The sequence below is a fragment of the Symphodus melops genome (genome assembly GCF_947650265.1).
Source record: "Symphodus melops genome assembly, chromosome: 17".
Classification (NCBI taxonomy): domain Eukaryota; kingdom Metazoa; phylum Chordata; class Actinopteri; order Labriformes; family Labridae; genus Symphodus; species Symphodus melops.
Window position 1 is genome coordinate 19,388,490 of NC_136707.1, and position 18,363 is coordinate 19,406,852.

Consider the following 18,363-nt stretch of genomic DNA (forward strand, 5'->3'; position numbering starts at 1 on the left):
ACCCACTGACCCACAGCCGCCCCTTTATAATGCTTATTTGTTAAAGGGGGTCGGATTGATCATTTTTAATGTGTTTCAGGTAGTCTAGGAATCTAAATGCTGATTGGCTTTCATGACATAGGCTCAAGCTGATTTGTCACCCAAGATGAAATGTTCTTTCTTCTCCATTTATATTATATGCTTAACTGCACTTGTGTATCTGTATCTTTTGCAATTATTTGAGATTAATGAAAAGAAAACACATTTTTAGAATCCTTCTCTGCTGACAGCACAAAGCCGATGAGGTAAAGGGTTGACGATAAAGCCAACACCTGGACTGAGATCCATTTCGTCCTCCGTAACTCCAGGTGGAGGACTGAAATGGAATTGCTGGAGGAGGGAAGTAGAGAAAAGGAAGAGCTCCATCTTAGCCAGACTTTCTCCAAGACGTACCCTGCGACCTAAAGACAGAAGAGATCTGCAAGGATTTCAACTGGATGATGCTGTGTGAAATATGGTTGTAAACTGTCAACTACAGAAACTTTGCAGAAAATGTTACCTTCCTGTTTAATTGCAATGAGACAAAATTGTAAAGTGTCAAGTAGTCGTACAAAAAAACTAAATAGTTTAGAACAATTCACAAAAATGCTTTTCCTTTATAATAAGACAGTGGTTGACTCCAGATCCTTTCTTTTGCATTGGTAACAGATATTCCAGCAGACTGCTGACCATCCAGTTAAGATAAAATCTATAAACATGTGCCTGTGTCTTACAAATATGATGCCAACAATAATGGGTTGGGATTATCATCAAACTACCTTTATATTGATCAAACATTTGAATCAGATGGGGGCATTCCTCCAATATTTTTTCCTCCGCCAATCTTTTGCCCATCCCGAAGTCTCTCAGGGTGGTCAGAGCAAAATGTAACTCTTTCAATGATTCTCCATTTGCAAAAATAATTCCTATTTATCATGAAAAGACTTGTCATAAATTAATCCACATAAAACAAACTACAAATTATAAATGAACACATTAACTGATCATCAAAAAGTGTTAAATACAATCAAATTCAATGTTATTTGTTATTTTTGATTGTTAATTGAGTACTTTATACAATGTAAATGAAGCTATCTTGAAGTGGTGTTTACTTGTGCCACAACTGTTTATGCAAGCATTTGTTTTGGTGCTAAAATGAAAAGCTACAACAACATTTGCAAAGTTAGAACATACCATGTTCATGGCTTATATCATAAAATAAAGGGATGATGTTTCGGTCGCCAAACTCCTCCGAGTAGTTGACCAGAGCCTCTTTGATTGTCTTGAACCCTGGCAAGACGACCACTTCACTTGTGCCAAAGTAAACTCTGAATACAGATCCATATTTCTTTGCAAACTGGACAATAAAATAAAAGTTAAACTAAATACGCTGTAGTCCCACAGACTGACTGTCTCTTGGTATCGTTATAACCGGCTAAAAGTTCAAGAATTCCACCTAAAACCTTTTGATGTCTTCGGGACTTCCTGGAAAACATAAAAGTTAAACCATTATCTGTCTATACGATAAATGTGTATGGTCGCGTAAGTGTACATGTCCGAGATTTAAACCATGCTGTCGTTTGTCTAACTGTTTAAAGGAAACCAATACTAAACTTTACCCCTCCAACTGATTCTTTATATATTTTAAAATTCTATGATTTATATTGGTACTTGCCTCTCATGTTTGATTTTATTTCAGTACATGTTATTTTAGCCTTGTTTTTTCTTTTGCAACAATACACCACAAATTCCTTGTTGATTCTGAGAGACTTTCAAACTGAGTCATTAAATCTAACTAGTTCTTACTGACATACCATCATTCTATGCAGACAGCCATCATATGATCCATACTGTAGACATATGTGTCATGTTTTGGTCTGTTTGTCTCTCCCCACGTGTTTTTGTTTTGTTTCTCTGTCTGTCACTCCCTCTGTGTTCCCTTCATAATCATTAGTTCTTTTGAGGTGAGCTCCACAGGTGTGGCTCATCAAATCAACTGGCTATTTAAGCTGGCTCCTTCCAGGAAGCCAGCGCCAGATTATTGTTCATCCCTAGTGGTTAGTAGCTCTCCGTGTTTATCGTAAATTCAGTACTCTGTGATATATCTTGTATTATTCCCTGTCGTGTTTATTGACCCTTCCTGTTTTCTTCTTTCTCAGTGTTCCCAGTCCTGCCGTCCCGCACCTCGTGTCCTCGTTGTCCTGTTCGTCCCATCTGGCTTCCTCACGCGCGCTATTGTACACCTCGAGTCACATAGTATTATTGTTGCACATTTAGTTTCCTTGTACACATAGTTGAGAGTCACATTATTTACTTGTACACATTTCGAGTCACTCTAGATTTCATGTTCCACATTAGTGTCACTTATATTACTTGTATACCTTATCACCGTGTCACTCGTGTTCCTAATAAATTATTTCGTTTTCATTTCTGTCTCTGTTTCGTGCATTTGGTTCCGATTATTCTAAGTCACAACAATATGAGCTCACCTAACCATGCTGCTCACACTTGACCTAGAAGGAAGATTAAGCAGGAACAAAAACTAAAATAACCTTTGTGTCATGCTTCAGTGTGTACAGAGCTATCCAACAAAACTGGTCGAGCAGCTTTCAGATGAGTCCTCCACCAGAGCATGTTCCATTTTCAACAATGACGTGCCCCAACAGGTAAACTACTGACTAGACTCCACATGTGCTGACAGAAAATAAGGGCATATCCTTTGTTGTCTGTGCTAAAAACAAAATCTGCCTGATGTATGTTGAAAGCATGTAGGAATTTTCCCCTTCATTATTATCCAGAAAGTTTTACATATGTGTAAGCTTGATGAGGTGAAAAATTACTTATAGTCTTTAATTTAAAACACTTGAGAAACAATGTCATTTTTTTTCATTGAATTAATATTTTATTCAACGATAAGACAATAGGAATCATACAAAAAAATAGTTTCAAAAATGCAGTCGATCTTATTTTGAGATTTTCATGAGATCAGCTTCTCAAAAACAGCTCATAAATCACCTTTATGAAAAGCAAATCAGTCTATTATCAGCTGTAATAGGCCTATACAAGTTACAGGTTATGATACACAACCAGGCTCATCATTTAATGAATATGATTTATAGTAGAAACAAGGCAGGTGCAAATATAGGAGTCTCATTGGCAAAAAAACGTATTCTACATCAAAATATTCGACTGATTGTTTCAACTAATGTGTACAAACTATAAATATGATTCGACCTACAGTGCCTCCACTTGTTAAAGACGTCATCCACCTATCATAAGACCATTTCAGGTCACTTTTTTGGAAGTGACAGAGAAACTGTTTTAATGTTGTTCAACAAATAACATCATGACACTTCACAGATCTCGACTTACAGCACAAAGCTTGTGAGGTGAAGGGTTGAGTGTCAGGCCAATGGCTGGTGTGAGATCCAGTTCATCCTCTGTAACTCCAGGTGGAGGAGTGAAACGGAAGCGTTTGAGAACAGAAGAGAAGAAGAGGAAGAGCTCCATCTTGGCCAGACCTTCTCCAAGACACACCCTGCGGCCTGAAGAAGAGATGGGGCCTCATCAAGTATTCAGACTGCTGTGTGAAATATGGTTGTAAACTGTCAACAACAGAAACTTTGCAGAAAATGTTACCTGCAGAAAACGGCATGAAGGCATCAGGCTTATAGAATTTTCCCTCCTCATCCAGGAAGTGGGAAGGGTTGAAAGTGTAGGGGCTCTCCCATACACTCTCATCATATAGAACAGAAGTAAGCAGAGGAAACACAATAGTCCCCTGTAGGCAAAAGCAGAGGGCAGATCTATAATATGAAAATCCCAAATCAAAGCACATTGTCAAGATGAGAAACAAATTCCAATATCTGGATGTGTGCACCTAACCTCTTTAATAAAGTATCCCTGGAAGGTGACGTCTCGGCTGGTTTTATGAGGTAAACTCATGGGGACAATGCTGGCCAGTCTCTGTGTCTCATGGATGACAGCGTCAATGTATGGCATGTGTTTCCGGTCATCTACCTTGACCTCCCGGCTTCCCAGCACCCTGTCCAACTCTTCATGGACCTTCTCTGAACACCCACAAAAAAACAAAAGGCTATGCTCGTGGCTCTGTGAAGAGTTTCAGAGTTGTGTTCGGCTAAATAAGAGTGAGAGGGCAAATGAGTTAAAAATAACAACTAAAAAATTGTAGTGTGGACATGTTGGATGTAAAAAAAAACTGCCTTGTCGAGTTTACTTGGGTGCTTGCAGTAAAAGACAGGGATGAAACAGAGCTCTCAGTATTAAAAAAACAACAACAACAAGTTGCACCATTAGTGGCATTAACACAGTTATAAGTTAAGCCTATTAAATGAATTTTGGAAAAGTGAAATAATATGTCCATGTTGACCATTTATGTACATTGGGCATCTCAGTGGCATTGTAATAGTAAGCAGATAATTTCTGCTTACTGTTGCCCAACAGGTGCAAGAGTAGACCACACAGACAACAAGGCGCTCCAACATGAACTTCATCGCACATGATTGTTTTTCCTGCCTTTCCAAATATCTCAGTGCAGCTGAAAACATGAAATCATGAGCCACGTCATTCTGCTTACCTTGTATGTGTGGATACTTGGCCATAAGCATAAAACCCCATCTGAGTGTGGTTGCAGTGGTATCAGTACCGGCTCCAAACAGGTTGGTGATTGAATATATCAAGTTTTTCTCATTAAAATGGGTGTCCACAACACCAGTGTCCTTAGAGAAAGAAACGTAAACATCTTTATAAAAGATAATATTCTATATTCAAGAGGAGAAACAAAAGCTTATTGGATTTTCCTTACCTCTTCTTTCTGCTTTCGAATCAGAAAACAGTCCACGAATCCCCTACAAAATTGAGAGTTAAGTGTTTCTGTCAAACTCTTTACAATCTCTTTTACATTCTTGACAAGCCTCTCAGTATTTCTTTGCACCAGTTTTCGGTTTTTGATCCAACAGAGCAGTCTGGGAAACATGTTGTAAAGCTGTGATACAGAAAAAAAACAAAAAGAAAGAACAGATACTTTCTTAGTTTAGATTAAATGTCACAGCTAATCAAACATTACTGTTTAAATGGAATAATCTCAAAAAGCGATATTTAGGCATCTTTGCTTGACGTAATGTAGCACCAAAACAGTATCAAAAGCAAATAAGCATACCACGACTTGTGCAGAACCAACAAAACGTATGGTCTCGTTGGCTGTTTGCACCATGTTTGTGAATCGGGGGTCGTCGTAATCAAACCTGCTCCCATACACTATGGCTGATATGACATTCGATGTAGCATAGTTTGTTGGATGAGATGTATCAAAGGGTTTTCCTATAAACAGAAAAGAGAAGTATTTTAAACATTTTTAACTAAAACACAATATCTAACGTGTAAACTTGTACTAATCTAACAAACAAACCTCTCGTGACTTGGAAATGATACGTAGGCTCTCCTTTACAGATGTTATAAAGCCCTGATGTGAATTCAAATTGGCTTCACTTCCACTATTTTTATACTTTCTGAGAGTGCCACAGCAGAAAAAAAGAAGCAGAAGAAGGAGGAGCAGAACAATGTTTAAAAAAAAGTAGAAGAAGAAGAAACAAGTATATAAAAGAAGAAAAAGAACCAGCTGCAAAAGAAGAATAATAAGAAGAAGAAAAGGAACTCAAAAAGCAAAAGAAGAAGAATTAGGAATTATAAAGCACTACTCAATAGAGTTAAACTACTTCTGACCTTTATGTTGCTCAAACATTTGGATCAGATGGGAGCACTCCGTCAAGATTCTTTCCTCTGCTATTCTTTTGCCCATCCCAAAGTCTCTCAACGTTGTCAGAGCAAACCGTCTCATCTCTTTCCACGACTCTCCATTTACAAACAGAATCCCTATCAACCATAAAACACAGTATGTCATGTTATCAAAGTATACTTATCAAGAATTAAATCTAAGAAATCAAAACAGCACAATAGACTCAAATCATTTGCCACAATGCTCATCACAGAGTTGTGTTTATGTGTTTACACTGCATCATATGAAACAGAAACAGCTATTACAATGCTAATGGTCATTTAAAGTTTGTTGTAACATGCTTGTTGTCGTATTTCATTTTGTGCAAGAACAAGCGATATGACATACCGTGACCTTGATTTGTGTCATAAAATATGGGGAAAATGTGTCTGTCCCCAAACTCCTCTGCACAGCCAACAAGAGCCTCCTTAACTGCCTTGTACCCGGCCAGGACCACCACTTTGTCTGGTCCAAGGTGCACCGTGAACACAGACCCATATGTCTTAGAAAGCTGAAAATTACAATCTTGCTATAAAAATTGCAAACAGAGACCTTCAAGTAAACAGTAAGATGTGACAACATTGGATTTGTTTTGTCATGAAGTGCTTTACTCACCTCACAGAGCGTTCTGTAGGGTCTCTTGAGGTCTAGCTGCAACAGGTTGCCAAGCAGGGGAAGAGGTTTTGGTCCCGGAGGCTCTTTCCTTGACTCATCCAAGTTGGGTCTACTAGAAACAAGAACACAGAGAAGAAGTAGAAGAGCGGCAGCCCCCAACATAGTGGTGGGATTGGAAAAAAGGACAGAAACACAATCCTCCAGGAGAGACATTTCTTCTGCTCTGACTGTTCTTCTCTACCTGAGCCTCGCTGCTAACCCACATATCTAATTAAGCTCAGGAAAAAAAAAACTACCCTAAGTGGCCTCCCAGCTGTAGTGTAGTGTTACTAATCATGTCTCCTCCCACCTAAAGCGAGAGAACTGGTTTTTCCATGGTTTAAAATCAAAATGTAGGGCAAAGGTGATCTGGGAAAGAAAATCTATACATCTAGCAATCTGTGTGTGTTTGTTTGTTAGTCAATAACCATTTATCTGATCGAGGTGTTTCTGGGAATCCAACGAAGTGCAGTGCTGATCATGAAGTTGGGATGCGCTCAGATTTGTGGCCTAAATATTTTAATCGATGAAAAGAGAGATTAAAAGGGGGAAAAAAAACCTGAGAAACTACAATAGATAAGATGTTTGCTCACCCAACAAACAAATTCAACTGAATTCAATCACACATTGTTAATGCTAAAGTGCCAATAATGCAAATAATAAAGAGGGACCAGTAAAATGATAATTGGCTAAAACGAGCGCATACTTACTTTACAAACACAACTCAAGATGGAAAGGAAATGGATAAACTATGACATTAATCCATATCGTTCTACCCTTTAGGTTGACCTCATTAATTGTAACTTAAAATAAAGCATAGGTGCTTAGTTTTAAGTCTCAGCTACAAAAAAAGATAGTAATTTGCCATGCACTGCAAATATAAAAAGTTTGAAATATGAAAGGTGAATTCATTGTAAATTTCTTTTTAGTTTACCTTTTTCTTCTTGGCTATGTCATGTTTTTTTTTAGGGTTTATCTTTTGATTCTGCTTCTTTGTGCACACTTCTTTGATGCTCCTGCAAGTAGGGGTAGATGTGGAAGGGATCAATCAAGAACAGAATTTAGTATTTTACATTTTCAAAGATTCACAGTAAAACAGCTGGACAAAGTTTTTATTTTTTTAAAAAAAAAAGAGGCTAATGGGATGCCTGTTGAGCTTAGTTTGTAGAGCATGTGCCTCATGTACAGTCCTCTGGTTGCAGATAGGACTCTATTCAGTGCATGTCGTCTCTCTCTATCTAATAGAGGCCAAAAAGCCCCCAAAATAAACAAAAAGAGAGAACATATACTGGCACAAGGCAAGATCAGCAAACAGATAAGATTCCCCATTTGAACACAGTGGGTGCCAAAATCAACACACTTGCTACCAGTTGCATAGAGCATTATTTAATTTAAAAAGATGAGCGATACATTTGACAAGGTCAGTTCCATGGTACAGTACACATTCACAATGATGTCATTTCCCTTTTTTTAAATATGATACATTGCATTTCAGGATTAAATCACTTTCAATATCAGCAGCACAAACCTGTTTTTCCATTTTCCTCAAACTACATAATCTAACATTGCAGATGATTCAAGTCGAACATGTAATGAGACAAAAATTGTGCAAATAGAAGAGATACATGTAACAAAAGTCTAAATGAAAGGTTTAGTCCTTCAAAGTTGAAAAAATCTCTGCCTTTCTGGAATGTCAGTCTCTTTTTAAACAAACGCGTGGTGACTTCATAAGAAGCTGTAAAGAAAAAAAAGAAGTTGGTCTCTCTCTCTCTGACAGTTAATACATTCATCCCACTGCTGTGAAGTCAATGGTTGTTTTTTTCTGGAGAAGAAATGTGTTCACACTCGATGCTTAATCCCTCTGGGTAATAAAAGGGATCGTTGGCATGGAGGAGAAGAATATATTTCTTAACAAGATTTGGGGGAATTGATTTTCCAACAGAACACAGATTTTTTACAAAGTCCTAGAATTTGCAAAGACATAGTATTCAGCATCTTAGCAAATCCAAATAAAAGAGGAGTCAACATTGAGTGGATTAGTCTTCCCTGCAACAAGGCATTCTTTTGTATTGCCCATTCCATTTTTGCATTTCCAGGCTTTCCCAATAACAGCAGGTCTACATTAAAGATGATGCTCTTTGTGTTTAATATGTAAAGCGCCATCTCAGTCTGGGGAAATGCAGGAATCATGTGTGGCTGTTCTCTGTGTATCTCTCACTAACACTCACACACTCACACACACAGGTTAAATGCATAGCTGCAAGACCCCACCTTGTAGGTCAGTGCAGTTTCTGTTCTAGGTCCAAATCCATCACATGCAATCTGACACGACTATATTTAAGGTCGTCTCGTGTTCCTTTAAACACAGCAACATTTCTTCTTCCATGTAAACTTCAAAAGCTGGATATCCACACCGCTGCTGAAATTTGTTTTGAAGGAGAAAAAAAATAAAAAATCGAATGATTGTTTCACAAGATCTGAAACTTGGAGGCTAATAAATTCACTCCGGCTGGACTTAATGTACTTCGAGGATTATTTATCGATGAGGACAATCGTCTAGTTTGTGTTAGCGTTTTTCTGATCCCTCAGTATCATGCACTCTGCTGTGGATTTTACACATGCCAAACAGTCTTTAAACAAGTAAATGTTCTGCTCCGGCCAGAATGAAAAAGTGTCTTTTTAGTACCATGAACACGTCACATTATTATTTACATCTGGCAACAACAATAAGATGGTCCTATAGATAACCAGGCATTTCATGGAGGGCAACAGAAAGAAACAAGAACTCTCATTAAGTCAGATAAGGCGCAAAGGTGTGCACTGATTTCATTAACGTATGAAATGGAGTGGTTCATTCGCTTGCGATGAGATTAATGTTCACCAAAACAGCACACATTCTTAGTGACATAATCAAGATATATAAAAAAAACAAACACAAATACCCCAAAAAAAGCTGTTCATTCATAAGTGCACACACACACACACACACACACACACACACAAATAAACCCAATCACACACGATTAAGAGTAGTGGACGTATCTGATGAGGGCTGTCATTGTCTTTGACCTCACAAAGGTGCAGTATTCAGAGTTCTTTACTTGGTAGAATCATAATCCCAGTTCGCAAACTTCCTCGACAAACAGCAATGGCAATAACATAACATGGCATGACGGATCCAATAAAGACGCAGCGACATGTTACAGTAGTAGAAATGCTGACGTTTGATTTTTTTTTGTCGACTGGCCTTGTGTGTTTGTTGTCAAGGTAAAAATGGAGCAGGAGATAAACTGCACGTTGTTCCCCCAGGCTGTGTGCACGCCTGCTGTGACGGAGGAAAGTCACACAGGTACCGTGAACACACTCAGTAGAAAATGGACGATGGATGGACGGATTCCTCGCTCCACTTACTTCCTCCCACTCTCCATGCAGTGCTGGAACTGGGCGAAGCTTAGAAACACCTGCTCTAGTGATATCTGGCTCACGCAGTAGTCTTCAATACGATATTTCTCTTTGGCTGCCTCCAAAGTGCCGAACACCTGAGTGGGCATAGACAAAAGGAAGGATGATGTGAGATATGATATCTGTTGTAATCCAGGAAGATACTTTCAAGCTGAATCTTTCTCCTTTGAGCCCTGAAAACGTTATCAAACCCTGTGCAAACACAGCCCGTCTATAATTTTAATGAATCAAATGATCCAAATGACACATTTGCTGAAGAGGAAGTTTGACAACAACAAAAAAAAAGGCAGTATTAGAAAGCACTTCAATGACCTCTCCTTAGTGGATGCTATACACCACATGTCCACTAGAGGGCACTCTAACAGCATATTTGCAGAAATGTCATATAAATGTAGTTACCTGGGCCCAAGTAAGTGTTTTGTCAGTCAAATGATAGTGCACCATTCCCTGATGCGCATCCTTCAGTTGACTTCCTGTAGCAGGAGAGAATTCACATGGTTGTGTTTTTATTTGTTATTCTTTGACTGTTCAACGAAGAGCACTAAAACAATCTTGGAATCTGTAAACTGAATGTGTCTGACCTGGAAAAGTGCTTTCAACAAAGTCTTTAAAAAGCAGCAGGTCACTGTCCTCCAAATCTGGGTCCATGTGGACTTTAGCCAGCAGCGTGTAGCCACTGCCAAACTTGCTCTTCAGGTGTTGGGGACTCCCGAGGCACTTGAACTGACCGTTGACCATCACTGCCAGTCTGGTGCAAAGGGCCTCACACTCCTCCATACTGGTGAGACAAGTGAAGGTATTAGCATGCTCACAGTTTGTGTTCGGATTTTGCATCATTAAATAGAATCAATTGTATAAAAGATAAATGTGACATCATTACTTTATGTACTGATGGGTAGTTTCACCTATTTAATAAAAACCTGTTTTTTATATTTCTTTTTACATTACCATCCAACCCTTTTTGTATCTCGTCACAGATGTCTGTGAGCTGTTAGCAGTTTAACCAAAGAGATAATTCTCCTTTAAACTTTTCCATATGTCATAATCAAAGCCTTTAAAAGGACCAGAGCTCGTAAACTGGGATACAACGAACACATTGTGCCATGATGGTCAAACTGGCCTCACTTCAACAAACTACTACAGTAAAATTCTTCATCTACTTAAATGCAGAAGCTGTAGGCTTTGACATAGCTGAACATTTGTTTACCATGCATTAAGTTTATTTGGATAACTTGGATATAACGTATACTCAGATTATCCTAATATGGATAAACAAAGATTTGATTTTTTTTTTTAAACCACAGCAGAAAATGTAAATACTACTAAACGGAGCGGTGCCTCAAACTTATACTCATAAACAGATAGCCACACAACATGGAGTATAAAGCTCACCTATGAGAAGTGATGATTATTGCCTTTCCAGACTCCCGTGTGCGTGTAACGGCGTCCCACAGCAGCCTTCGGGCCACAGGGTCCATCCCCGTCGAAGGCTCATCCAGGAAGATGACGGGAGGTCCACCAATCAGAGCCATGCCTGCACTCAGCTTCCGCTTGTTTCCCCCGCTATATTATGTTGATGAAAACATGGTTTCATCATTCAGTGATTTCTTCAGGATAATAAACAGAACTGCATCACACACGTCTACTTACCTGTAGCTGCGGACCAGTTTGTCAGCATGAGGCTCCAGCAGCAGTGACCTCAGCACGTTCTCCACGCAGCCAGACACATACTTCTCTGGTATCCCTCTGAGTCGAGCATACATACAGAGAGTTTCTCTTCCTGTCATGTGATCCAACACGGCGTCAAACTGAGGGCAGTAACCAATACGCTGCTGCACCTACAGTCCAAAGATAAGATTCAGTGAACTTCATAACAAACGCTGAACTACAAAAATGGACAAATCTTTGAGGTGTCCTTCGCTTCCATCTGTCCCTGCTGTTACCTTCTTAATGTCCCTCAAGACGCTGTATCCATCAATGTAAGCGTCCCCAGAGGTAACAGTCTCATCGCCTGTCAGCATCTTAAAGGTCGTTGTCTTTCCGGCTCCGTTGAAGCCCAGGAGCCCGAAACACTCTCCTTTCCCTACAGCTAGAGACAGCCTGTCAACAGCCAGAAGATTCTGCCCGCTGCTGTACACCTGAGGAGGACAGATAACACTGAGTCTGTACCACCTTGTTATATCTCACAGAGACGCACAAATACAAACTAAGGCTCTCTCATCCAGTGTAAATCCCATACATACAAGGAAAAGACTCACCTTACTGAGCTCCTGCATAACGAGGGGGCTGCCAACCATGGACTCCACTATCGGCTGGCACTCCCACACCCTCTTCCTCTCGTCGGCCACATCCCTGTCCTCTGGGAGCAGCGCTGCATCCTGTATTAGAGGTAACTAACACGCACAGTAATAGAAAGTGTAAGACCCAGCCAAAATGTCCCAAAAATGGGGACTGACAGAAGCATAAAAACAAATTCTTAAAATGTTTTCATCGACTTGTCGGAGCGGTTTTGCACATTTCAGATCAGCACTGGTTGCGGGAGAAATGCGGGATGCTGTGCTCGATGTAGAAACGGATTGTGACGATTCACGGAACACTTTAATACCATGCGTCACTCAAAAGTTGCAACACAAGAACAACACATCGAATGTTGAGCCTAAGACGTTGCATTACTTTTGGATGTTTTTCAAATTTCATGCAGGCAACCTAACCTCTTCTTTTTACCAACGCATAGTAAAACATAGTGTTTTAGAACTGAAGAGGCCAACATCTGTCATAAAGTGGGATGTAGGACTGAGGCTTTTTTTTTTTTTTACAGTTCAGGGACTTGTCATGCTGATGTGATATGTGTAAAACGTACTGAAGTAGAGTTCACTAAATCTTTGGTTAAATCAGAAAGAAAACGCTGTGAGAGAAAGTAGAGGTAGTAAGCACCTCAATGCCTCTTTTGTCTAATGAGGTGCTAATGTCACTGCATGATATAATCTTTTCATCCATTTTGAAAAAAAACATGCTATCACATGTCTGAAAATGAAATCCAAGTCTCTTCCCTTTGGCTTCATGAGATCAGTTTGCAGGTCCTTTAACCGATGTTTGTGTACTCAGGGGAAACATGATCTGTGGTTTTGTGAGGGTTTTGTTATTCGTCTCATGCTGCTTTGTTCACTCGTAAATCAAAGTGCTAATTGTCTTTCAATGACACTTTGACCAGACTTCAGTTTTATGAGGTATTCTTTCACAAGCAGGGATTGTAAATGCCCTTCGTTGATGCACAAGCACAGATCAAGATGTCTCTGGAGGCTTCAGTTTCAATATCTGGACGCACACTTGAAGTGCTCTATGAGAAAGACAGACGCTACACGCTGCAAGAAATGATTTGAAATTCTCCTCATACAGATACCCAATGAAAAGATTCTCCCTCTACCTGTTTCCGTCTTCTGCCCAGTGAGGTGAGGATCCGCCGCAGAGAGTGGACACACTGCAGCTCGATGACAAACAGCAGAATGATGTAGACTACACCTTGAACAGAGAAGGCCACAAGGAAGCGTCCCACACCAGGCTCCGACATGGAGAAGTAGTTCTTCTGGTACGTGATGTCTACAACCAGGAACACACAGAGTTATGTTGAAAAGGGAAAAAATGTGCAGAACTTTAAAAAGAAATCCAGAAAAAACTATCTGGATTTTTGTTTCACAGGGTAAATGAGATTATGGGTGGTTTCAAATTAGGGACCTGGGCCCGGGTCAGAGTCTGGTTCATTTAATCAGTGTGAACACAAACCTACTGTACTCGTGTACTGTGCCATAGTCCCAAGTGGTCTGGGGCATGTTTCATGTGCACGGTCTGTGGGAGATGTGAACGTATCCATGTTTGAATAAGGAAGTGGACTTCTAAATGGCTCCTGTCTCTTTAAAAACGAAAAAAAAAACAGGGGCAGTTTCCTCCTCTGAGCTGCACTGTAGATGTGTGGGTAGTAAAACCTCCGCAGTGAGCAGGATGTACTCAGCCCACGAGTGGTTGCCATGGTTGCTTCTTCTACTTTCTGCTTTTTTTGTTGATTTGTAAACCAACTATGTTTGTACTGCCACCTGCTGTATTGCAATGTGTACATATGCAGGTGTACTTGGGCACAGAACCATTTGTACTAATTTGAACACAGACCAACAAAGGAAGAGAGGAGGGGGCAGCAATCCTGCTTAGGTACGGTACGAAACAAGGGTGCCTAATGTGAAAACGTCTGAAGAAAAAAAAGAAAAAGAAAAAAAAGAAATAAAAAAACCACGCGCACACAAAGAACTGGATTGCAAAATTCAATTTGCATCTTGAGAACTCTGTTGTAAACCCCGCTCCCTTTCCTTCTCTTTGCTTTTCATTACAGGAAGTATTTGCTGAGCTTTCCTCGTTGTAACAGGAGGACCTTGTTTACCTCAAACTATGACGCCGTCAGAGACTCCAAGAGCAACTCAACATATCATGTGCTCCTCTTCTCTCCCAATCAGGCTCATCTTTGGTATAAACAGAGCAACGATCCAGAGTATAGGATCAATCACTCGTCATCTAATTATTTACATTACACAACAAAATACGACAAGATGTGATACAAGTGTTTTGCATTATGAGAACCTCCCTATTCTTATGTAACGCTGCTACCCACATTATGACTCAACATGAGTTATTTCTTCAATATAATTATTTTTTGTTTTACAGCAATCATCCTACATGGTTCCCCACTCTTTAGTTCTACTTACTCAAGATCTTGCAGAAACCCTCGGTGATTGGACTGGAGGTGCAAAATGAGATGAACTGGTAGTTCTGATAGAACTGGCTGAAAGACATGCCTAGGCAGTAGTTTGGGAAGATCAGGAACACCTTATCGAGGAGGCGGGACAGATCCTGCAGGTTCAACTCTGCAGAAGAGGTTCAAAAGAAGGCTTTTTCAAGAAATAATAATGAAAGCATTTTTGTACATATTGTATGTCCTTCATTTTTAGCACATAGATTTGTTACAGTCCCCTCCCTATCATTTCCATTCCCCTCTCTGCACACTGCCATCACAATCAGCTAGCAGGAGCAGCTACAACACTGCTTTCAAGACATTTTCAGCTGAACTCAAACACTGTCACCTAAATAGAAACAGAATCCATCCAAACAGCACGTTGGCTCATGTCCCGGAAAATATTTATATTTTTGGGAAGTAACTAAATTTAAAAGTGTGGGAGTCCCTCTTTATCCTTAGAGTATACATTTAGAAATTCAACACATGAGAGCAAAGGCACCTACATTACATAACAAGCGAGCTACTTTCATGCTGTTCTATGGTGTCTTTAACTCAATCTGAAAATAGCTTGTTGAACTGATTTAAACATCAATTCATCATCATCAGGATGAGGGATGCCTGCGTCTCTCTGTCTTTAGTGCTGAACAGGATCGGACACTAATCAATACGATATCCAGAGTGGAGAATGACCAGTTTCACATCATGTTATTCTAAAGAGCTCAAGCAGAAAGTCAGACAAGACGTAATAATAACTTGGCAGAAGAAGAACAAAAGACCTAGAGGCTATTTAAATATACTTTGATAAGCTGCACGTATTTTGGATTGAGGCTTTGTGTAGCAGGTTTTATTTCTACATTAAAAAAAAGGGGCTTTAAGTATCTGGACTTTCCTGTTTTAGGATTCGCAGGGTTAGTCTGAGAGCAAGGATTCTTCTTCATCAGTGCCTCCTCTCACCTGGGATGGTCATGATGGAGACAGCCAGAAAGGTGGCTGTGCCAGAGATCACGTTGAAGATGGTGAGGCGTGTGTAGGCAGTGGCGGCGGTGGAGAAGAAGAAGCTGAGCAGGTACATGAGAGGCACGACAGCCCAACCATACAGCAGCAGCAACAACAACACATCTACCAGGTGGTTGTCGTCTATGAAGGCCTTCACTCCGAACGCCTTGAACACCACCTTGGAGTAAAAAACAAGTTCAGACATGAGATTCAAAAGAACAGCTAAGCTTCTCATCCAGACATGTAATATGAGATATTTTACTGACCAGCATGAGGAGACAGGGCAGCAGGAAGTTGACGAGGTCCCACAGCAGCGCAGAAAACCAGAAGTTAGACAGATAGACCCCGCTGACCTGCTGCACATGCTTGGACTTGATTGCAGACTCAGTTACCAGCAGCAGGGCAAAGGTGCTGGACAGAGAGGCCATGCCGTACATCAGGTTGATGGCGACGACAAAGCCCGTCTTTCCCCTAAGGAAGGAGGAAGAGGAGACAGAGAGAGAGCAAGGAAGTGAAAAAGAAGAGAAGGCGACAAGGGGTTGATGAGAAGGGGTCGAAGAAAGGGTGCAAAGAAAGGTGAACAAGAGAGAAATATTTAATGTGAGGGACAATCATATAAAACACCACTGCATCTTCTGTTATCCAATCATAACCAAGAAGGTTTATAATATTCCTATGTGATAATATTCGGTGCATCACTATGCAAACCTCAACATAGGATTACTGGTGTTGTGGGGACAAAATCAAGAAGAAAACTTCTGCTCTCCTGTCTTTTCTTCTGGTAAAATGTCAAACTTTTACACAATCATTGGCAGAGATTCTCCTCTGAACCTTCCTGATGTGCTCCCAACCTTCCCTCCACTCACTCAGTAAGCTGGCTCACTGCGGCTTCAGACAGGTTACGGGGCATGGGGAAATTCCCGGTTTCGATGGAAGCATTGGGCCCGGCTATAAGTTTAAAGAGAGCGTTGTCCACCATCATGAGGGCTGTGGCCGGCGTGTGATAGCCCTGGTTGTTGAAGTAGGCCGTAGCTTCTGGATATTGGCTCCTGCTGCCACGGAAAGCAGCACCCACCACACAGCGCTCGTTAAAGCTGCTGCCTTCTTTATCGGCCTGATTCAGGATGTAATCTCTAAAGTCTGAAGGGAAGCAGGAGAGGGAAAAAAAGCATATTGTAAGTAAATACTGCGTTCATGTCATACATGGTCGATGCCATTATACTTACCAGTGATGTTGACTAGATGGCCCAGCTGGGCAGAGAGCTGGGAGCTGTATGTTTTTGCCAGAGCAGCTGCCAAGGGACCGGGTTCAGGCTGCAGGGCCACAGGGACCTTAGTGGCACCATATCGGCTGAGGGCCAGCCTCAGATGAGGAGCGTTCCCGTGATCGGGAATGCTGCGCGCAACAACTAAGGCCACAACAGTGAAGATCAAAGGCACGAGGAACTGGGCCACCATCACCTTCCAGTTTCTCCAGCTGTACAGCGCCCTCTTAAGGAACATGGCGTAAAACTGCTGCAGGTGAAGTCTGGCCTAGTAGGCGAACAAAGAGAAGATGAAATGTGAGCGATAGAAATCACAGGCAGAAATCAGGCATTAGGGTTTAGTCAGCTTCCTTCTGGTCTCACCCCAGTGTTCAACTTGATGTTGGAGCAGTCCTCTGAGATGAGCGTGCCGCTGTCTGTGAAGTCAGTGACGTCGGTCATGCCGCTGATGCTGCTGGCATCGTCTGTGGTCCAGTCGTTGGAGCGTCTCTCATGTTGATACTGCAGCGCGGGCAGCTGGATCGCCTGGATGTCCAAACTGGAATCCACCAACTTGCCCACCCTGAACACATAAAATGTAAACAGCTCACAGATAATCCATCTAAAAAAAAAGGTCTTTCATCTATCTTTAAAATCTTAGCTTAAATGTTGTAACACTACATGAGGAATTTCAAAGAAACAAAATGTCTGTACTTTGCAACACCTAAAACATGCATCTTTTGTGGGAGGAGAGATTATTCTCTGTGCTCTCAGCAGCTCACTCTCAAACACAAAGACTGAAAAAGCTGATTGGGGAAAAAAATTTTTTTTTTTTATGGGGCCTTACAATTCATAATCAAGGAGGCCAGCCAATCAAGGCAGCTACAATAGCGGGCAGATTGTACTCTCATCAGACGCCCTCATCTTCTAAGATATGGGTTGCTTTAGTTAGCCTAGAAACATCTCCTTACACGTCAGCCAGTGTATCTCCTTTGCCTCTCAATGGTAACTAAGAACATGTGATTTTTGGAAATATTTGTATGTCTTATGTTTTGGAGATGACTTAGAGCTCCTAAATGATGACAGTCTTCATGTGTGCAGCATTGCTATGTAACCGATGAGTTCGTCTGGTTTTTTTGGCAGCAAAATAGTGAAAACCAGAAGGACGCCTAACGACCAAATGTTCAAACAGCAGCTCTTCTTGGTGTCAGGTCTGATGTCGTGTTTATGGCCAGAGCGCCCTCGTGGACCCTCTTTAAGACGTGTAAATCACGAGGCTTAAGAGACAAACATCTTTGGCAGCCCCAGTTACAAAGTCTTATAGTCATAGTAGTCATGACAGTGACAGAGTATGCAGGGATAGAGCTGCCAGAGTTACACGCACAAAACTCAGCTGGAGAGTAGAAATAACAGCTCAT

At 40.8% G+C, this 18,363-nt stretch overlaps 1 protein-coding gene across 1 annotated transcript in view; it reads right to left on the bottom strand.

Annotated features, from left to right (window-relative positions):
- Positions 1 to 2,897: 2,897 nt before the first annotated feature.
- abca3b (ATP-binding cassette, sub-family A (ABC1), member 3b) overlaps positions 2,898 to 18,363 on the bottom strand; it is a 32,855-nt gene continuing 17,389 nt past the window's right edge. The window contains exons 18-40 of the mRNA XM_079366063.1: positions 17,330 to 17,528; positions 16,928 to 17,234; positions 16,568 to 16,841; positions 15,968 to 16,172; positions 15,660 to 15,879; positions 14,677 to 14,835; positions 13,353 to 13,525; positions 12,187 to 12,321; positions 11,872 to 12,066; positions 11,579 to 11,766; positions 11,321 to 11,491; positions 10,510 to 10,706; positions 10,328 to 10,401; positions 9,878 to 10,005; positions 6,428 to 6,536; positions 6,161 to 6,323; positions 5,761 to 5,910; positions 5,198 to 5,358; positions 4,844 to 5,023; positions 4,616 to 4,757; positions 3,904 to 4,088; positions 3,658 to 3,799; positions 2,898 to 3,563 (exon numbers count right to left, since the gene is read on the bottom strand). Of these exons, the coding sequence (XP_079222189.1) occupies positions 3,373 to 3,563; positions 3,658 to 3,799; positions 3,904 to 4,088; positions 4,616 to 4,757; positions 4,844 to 5,023; positions 5,198 to 5,358; positions 5,761 to 5,910; positions 6,161 to 6,323; positions 6,428 to 6,536; positions 9,878 to 10,005; positions 10,328 to 10,401; positions 10,510 to 10,706; positions 11,321 to 11,491; positions 11,579 to 11,766; positions 11,872 to 12,066; positions 12,187 to 12,321; positions 13,353 to 13,525; positions 14,677 to 14,835; positions 15,660 to 15,879; positions 15,968 to 16,172; positions 16,568 to 16,841; positions 16,928 to 17,234; positions 17,330 to 17,528 (4,048 nt within the window). The 3' untranslated portion in view covers positions 2,898 to 3,372. The remainder of the gene's footprint in view (positions 3,564 to 3,657; positions 3,800 to 3,903; positions 4,089 to 4,615; positions 4,758 to 4,843; positions 5,024 to 5,197; positions 5,359 to 5,760; positions 5,911 to 6,160; positions 6,324 to 6,427; positions 6,537 to 9,877; positions 10,006 to 10,327; positions 10,402 to 10,509; positions 10,707 to 11,320; positions 11,492 to 11,578; positions 11,767 to 11,871; positions 12,067 to 12,186; positions 12,322 to 13,352; positions 13,526 to 14,676; positions 14,836 to 15,659; positions 15,880 to 15,967; positions 16,173 to 16,567; positions 16,842 to 16,927; positions 17,235 to 17,329; positions 17,529 to 18,363) is intronic.